This window comes from Echinops telfairi, unplaced genomic scaffold (genome assembly GCF_000313985.2).
Source record: "Echinops telfairi isolate 266 unplaced genomic scaffold, ASM31398v2 ScPeMD7_7400;HRSCAF=8409, whole genome shotgun sequence".
Taxonomy (NCBI): domain Eukaryota; kingdom Metazoa; phylum Chordata; class Mammalia; order Afrosoricida; family Tenrecidae; genus Echinops; species Echinops telfairi.
In genome coordinates, this window is record NW_022111300.1 from 37145612 (window position 1) to 37151964 (window position 6353).

Here is a 6353-nt window from a genome sequence, read left to right on the forward strand (position 1 = left end):
AGTGTGGGCATTCCCAGCTAGAGCGAAAATTACTGAGCAGAAGTCCTCTGTCAGTGTTGGCCAGCTTCAGTTCCTGGACCTGAGGATCATCTTTCCACGCTGGATGTGCCCCTCACTAACCCCATTACAGGCTCTTTGAAGACCCCCGTCCACTCGGTGCCCTCCACCTGGGCTCTGAGTCATCCGGGGTTCCTGGGCCACATGCTGGAAGTGTCAGGATGGGAAGCTGAGGCAGTTAGAGCTCCACCACCAGCCTAGGATCAGGGGCGGCTCTGAGCATCACCTCATGGGGAGGAGGCCCTCCCACCCACACCATAGTCACACAAAATATACACAGCCCACATCCGTACCATGCACACAACACAGCACACACGGGGCTGTGCACAATCCCCAGATACCACAGATACACACACAACGCACACAACCTACAACACACACGGGGAACTTCAGTTGACTGGGATTTTACTCTTGGGGGAATATTGCCCCCACTTACATTCACCCACCTTTAGACAGCTCAACCCTCCCCTCACTACCACGGAGGAGAAGCCGACTCCTAGCGACCCTATCGGACAGGGTAGGATGGGCCCAGGGGTTGCCGAGTCTGTACATCTTTACAGGAGGGGAAAAAACCTCACCTTTCTCCTGCATGTTCATCAGAGGGGGAGAGTAAATGGTCTATGAGATCACGCTTGCCCACCCCCATCCCTGCAACCTTGCCCCTCCTGTCTCCCAGATGCATGTGATCAGACTGGGGGCAAGGGACCTGGGGAAGGACAGGTGGTGTTGAGGGGGCAGGCACAGAGGCGTGGCTCCGGAACAAAGCCGGTGCCACCTTCTACAGCCAGCCTGGTGGAGGTGGTTCTGAATTGCCCAGCTGCAGCTGGGACGGTGCCTTGTCCTTGTGCCGCCTGCAAAGCTCCAGCAGCACTTTAAGGATACCTTCCCTCTGCGTCAGTTGGGGGCCCCTAATTATCCTTTTCATCGACAGCTGCTGCTCGATTATTTCCCAAACACCTCTCACACTTTCTGAGCCAAAGGCGCCCTTTGGCTCTCCCTGACCGAAGGTTGGCAGGGTGGCCCGCTGGGAACCAGCCCGGGAGCAGTAGCTGGAAACCATATCCTGCTGCCTCCTGGTGGCCCCTCAAGAGCCAGCTTCACTGCCTCGGGCACCAAGGGAGCTGGAAGGAGGGGACAACTGGGAGGAGGCAGCTCCAGTCCTACCTCTTGAGTGCTGACCAGTGGCCTCCAGGGATTGCAGGCTCCTCAGAGTCTAGATGCTCCACACTGACACACAGAACCTGGCTGGCCTATGAGTCCTGAATGCATGGGCTCAGGGGTGCCCCCCCCCAGGCCCTACTGTTCAGCTGAAGATAAATAAGCCCACTCCCCACACCTAACCCGTTGACCAGATGTGATACATCGTGAGTTCACATCTCGTCGACTGTCCCCTGTTCATTGTGCAACTGCCCTCGTCCTGCAGGCTCAGGCAGAAAGGCCATTTGAAGATTGCCTTTGGGTCAATATGCTTATTGGTTTTGAGCCGTTCTGATAACATTGAGTCTCCACTTGGGGGGATTCTGGGAAGATTTTTTTTTTTTCCATTCTAAAAAGTTTTGGCTTTTGACTTCTCCATTCAACTAAAACATCTCTCTTGAATTCAGTTTCGTTTTCAGATCCTTAGTTTCCTGTGTGTCCCCCAGCAGGTCTCCCACTCAGACATTCAAGACTCATCTCAGCTGAAGACAGGGCCACACAGACACAAGGATGAGGGCTCCTTTGGGTCCTAGCTCCCCTCCCCCTGGGGCTTCTGTGAGTCAAACCTCCTGTGAACTCCTGAAACACATCAGCAGAGCCCTTTTGATCCCTTTAACTCAGACTCACAGGGACCGTAGGTGACAGACTAGAACTGGCCCCCATCGTGTCCTGGACTGGACTCTCCATGGAGCGGATCACCAAGCCATAAAAGGAGCCCTGGTGGAGTAGGAGTTACGCATTGGGCTGCAATCCACATGGTCCGTACTTCGAAACCACCAGCAGCCCCAAGAGAGAAAGACTGGGATTTCTACTCCTGAAATTCCCAGGCGCAGTTGTACCCTGTCCTGTGGGGGTCACTATGGTCAAGGCCGACTCGATGGCTGTGATGTGGTTGTTTAGATTCTGTTTCATAAAAGACTGTCCACGTGTTTATCCAAGAAAACTCCGCTCTGACACCTGCCTTTGGGGTTCGCTTTGCTCAAGGCTTTTTCTGACCATCTCACCCCTTCCTGGATTTTTCTTTATTTTTCTGCCATGATTTCTAGCGAAGCCACTGGGGTGTGAACTTCTGCAGCCGGCTTGGCATACCTCTAAGTTTCTTTTAAGAACCAAACATAAACGCTTAACCAACTACTGTCCACCCAGCCACCTGGACGAGGCTCACATGCATCTTGCCAGGTGAAGGAAGTCAGCCTTGAAAACAACACACTGCCCTTCCATTTACGTGAGACCCTCCCAGCCACCAAGTCCATTCTGACTGAGCAACACTCTAGAAATGGCCAAACTAGAGGAGGGCCCAAGAACAGATCAGAGGGTGCTCGGGGACAGGCGGGCATTGCCTACAAAGGGAATTGATCGAATTTTTCATGAATCTTGAGGGTGAGGTTGTGGACACAATTCTGCACGTCTGTCCAAGCTCATAGAAGTGTACGGTCAAAGGGGATGGGTTGCACTGGGTGGCAATGATACAGCAAACCCTGGTTTATATAGAGGAAACCCGAAAAATCCCATTTGCCAATCCCTCGGAGACCATGAATGCCTCTCCCACTTTTGAAAGCGAGAATTAGAATTTGCCATCCAGTCAAAGGTGTCAAAGAAGAGTGTCAATGCCCCTGCAGAAGGAGGGAGGAGGGTTCGGAAGGAGGGTCAGGCCATTTGAGATGCTTCTGACTCATTCAGCCCTTCGTTTACGCAGCTGTGTTCCTTGAACTCCTCCTGGGAGGCAGCTGAGGGCCGGACAGGGTGCAAATAGGGTGGAGGAGATTCAGCGGTTGCTCTGTAGGGGCTTATCATCGAATGAGGGGGTGGGGACGGGTGAGCGCAGTGCCGAATAGTGAAGAAGCAGCCATGCCAATTCAAGAGCATGAGGAACCATGGACAGCCTCTAAACCCATCCCAGGAGTCCAGCCTGCCCAGAGGAGGTGACGTAGCTGGGCCGTGGATGTGGTGGCCCTCCACCATTGGAATGTCTACCTGAAATGGCCCAAAGGAAAGACAAAGGGGGCCCCTGCTGAACACATAGGAAGGAGTTAGCTGGGGCTGGAGCAGTGAGGGCCCGGCTAGAGACCTAGGTCGACCATGGTCATTTTCAGCCACGGTGTGTTTCCCTTCCATCCTGGTGCCAGCTGAGGTCCTGCCCAGAAGAGGGATGGACTACAACTTGGAGAAAGGGGCCATCCTCAACAGGGCTGGGCTCCCAGGGGGTTCGTCATCAGCATCATTGCTGTTAGGTGTGGGGAATCCAGCTCCCACTCAACACCAGGAGGGAAGCAGCTGGTCCTGCGCCGTCCTCACGACTGGACTGTCGCTGTGCTAGAACCCGTCCAGCAAACGGAGGAGTCCAGACTCCTTGGCCAAAAGCATCTTGGGAGTTAGGGTTCTCCGGGGGTTAGTTTGTTTGTTGTTTGTTGTGGTGATGCCTTTTTACATCCGTAGAGAGGAAAGCCAGAGGCTAAGCTAGGAACGACTGCGTCCAGCATCCGGGGCATCTCATGTCGGGCCAGCCCACCTTCACCCCACACTGGTCTGTTTACTCACTTGAGAGAGGCTGCTTGCTGAAGGCATTACAGAAGGATGCCTTCCAGGTGGCGCTGTGGAGCCGGCTTTCTGGATGTCATAGAAAACGGGGCCTCGATGCATGGTCCTCACCACTGAAACGCCCCTGTCCTCACTCGAGGCTGGCACAAGGGACTCCATCCCAGACCACAAATCACCGAGCAGTGGCTGGACTCAGCGGAAACGTCTACTTCCCCCAAAGCGAATGATGTCAAGCACCTCTCCTCTGGACCAGCCGTCACGGACCCATCTCTGCTGTTTGGGGCTCCGTTTACCTACCCCGCCGGGGCAGATGGACTTCTTTGTCCTCAACAGGGGCCTGATGGCTGGCTTCAGAGACACAGTCATTCTAATGACCGTCGCCAAAGCAACTAGTAATACCCAGCGCTGGATTCCAAGTGTGTCGCTATTTCTGAGATTCAGTCACTGATGACGGTGGTAATGAACTGCCTTTTGTCCATCTTCTGCTGAGTCCAGATGTACGTGACACACATCGTTATAGGGAGTCAAGGTAGGATATCTTTCCTTTTGCCATATCGATGGCCTATATCTATAGCTCTCTATGCTACAAAGGAGAGCTCCAGGGCTTAGTAAGACCCTCACCAAACTCGACCCCAGCCCCTATAGCCACACCTCTCTTGACTAAGGCTCCTTCGAGACCCACAGGAAAGAATGAGCATAAAGGGGGTCCTGTCACCCTGTGAGGGAAACGGGGTGAGGAGTGGGTTGGAGGGAGGAAGGGAAAGACAACCTTTGTCCCCTCCAAACCTCACGAGCATCAAGACGGTCCCCACCTCCAGCTAGAGGACAAAGCACAACTGTCCCTGTGGGTTTTCAAGGCTGTAGGTCTTTATAGGAGCAGACAGCCTGGCCTTCTTCCCAGAGAGCAGCTGGTGGGTTTGAACTGCCGCTCTTCCAATTCGTCACCCACTGCAACATCAGAGCTCCTTGTGAGTGCCCTGGGGCTGCCCCTAGCGCTGAGTATTGAAATACTGTGGACTGCTAAAAGGACAAACCAGCCCGCCTTGGAAGAAGTATGGCCAGAGTGCTCCTGAGAGGCAAGATGGCAAGGCTTCTGCTGACATCCTTTGGACATGCCGTCAGGAGAGACCGGTCCCCGGAGGACGTCAGGCTTGGTAGAGTAAAGTGAGGGAGACCCGGACGAGATGGATGGACACAGAGGCTGCATCATGGGCTTAGGCACAGGAACAGCAGTGAGGGTGGCGCAGGACCGGACGGTGTTTGGTTCTGTGGTGTACACGGGTGCTGTGGGTGCGAACAGACTCAGTGGCGGTTAACTACCACAGCAGGGCTGCCGTGACAAAATACAACAGGTGTGACTTTAAGGAAGAGAAACGGATTGTTTCAGGGTTTGGGGAAGCCAAAAATCCAAATCAGGGCACTGGGTCTAGGTGAAGGCCTGTCTCCATCGGCAGCTCCAGGCACACCTGGGCCGGCCTTGGCAGTCCTGGCTATGACCTTTGCACCCTGGGTATGTGTCTCTTTGTTTCTCCTTGTTATAAGCCACCCCACTTGGGTCCACTCTAATGAAAGATAGAGTCTACGGGGTAAGGGTCCCATTCACAGTACACAAGTGAGAAGAGGGGTTCTACATATCTTTGGGGGGCACACAATTCCATCTGTGATGGAAAACTCCAGCTCAGTGCCCACCTCAAGTCAATGCAGACTCCTAGTGGCCCAATGGGGCAGGTGGGGCTGCTCTGGGTTCCCCAGACTGTAACTCTTCACGGGAGCAGAAAGCCTCCCCTTCCTCCGGCAGAGAGGCTGGTGTGGCGTCTGCAAATGAGGGACACTTGGAAATGGGGTGTTTTCTCTTTCAGGGTTACCTGTCAGAAGGGCTGGTGACCAAGTGGTACCGCTCACCGCGCCTGCTCCTCTCCCCTAACAACTACACCAAAGCCATCGACATGTGGGCTGCCGGCTGCATCCTGGCCGAGATGCTCTCAGGGAGGATGCTCTTTGCTGGTGAGTGCCGAACACACCGCCCCATCTCCTGCCCGGGCCTCTTACAGCGAGGAGAACCACAGGTCAGACCGAGCTGGTCACAAAGCCTGCTCCCCGGCTCTTTGCAATGACCCCGGCCGGCCGGGGCTCCTGTGGCACCGTGTTGATGTGCTCCAGGCACGATGCCAGAGAGTGCTTTTGGAGCGCACAGAGCTTTTGAAATCGCATAATGACTTGATCCCAATACCGTGAGATGGAACACCAAAGACACCCACCCTGCAGCTTCAGCCTCTCCTCTCTCCCTCCTCCAGCTCCTTCACCTGCCCTGTTGCCACACCTTCCCCCTGTGAGAGCCTCATACCTCTCCCATTTTCCTGTACTTTGGCACAAGGTTCCCACACTGCCTGGAAAACTCCTACAGAACCTTCAACCCCCAGCGCGGGCCTTGCCCTTAGGGATGCCTTCCTTCTCCGAGTCCCTAGGGTGTGGATTCCCTCTTTCAGGTCCCAGTGTCTCCGTGTGTGTGTGTGTGTGTGTGTGTGTGTGTGTGTGTGTGTGTGTGTGTGTGTGTTTTCTGC

The 6353-nt window shown here is 54.6% G+C and overlaps 1 protein-coding gene across 3 annotated transcripts in view; it reads left to right on the forward strand.

The window, feature by feature from the left end:
- Positions 1–6353, forward strand: part of MAPK4 (mitogen-activated protein kinase 4) — a 51365-nt gene that overhangs the window by 31361 nt on the left and 13651 nt on the right. For all 3 annotated transcript variants that reach the window (XM_013004783.2, XM_045296176.1, XM_045296175.1), the window contains exon 2: positions 5652–5796. In XM_013004783.2, the coding sequence (XP_012860237.1) occupies positions 5652–5796 (145 nt within the window). The remainder of the gene's footprint in view (positions 1–5651; positions 5797–6353) is intronic.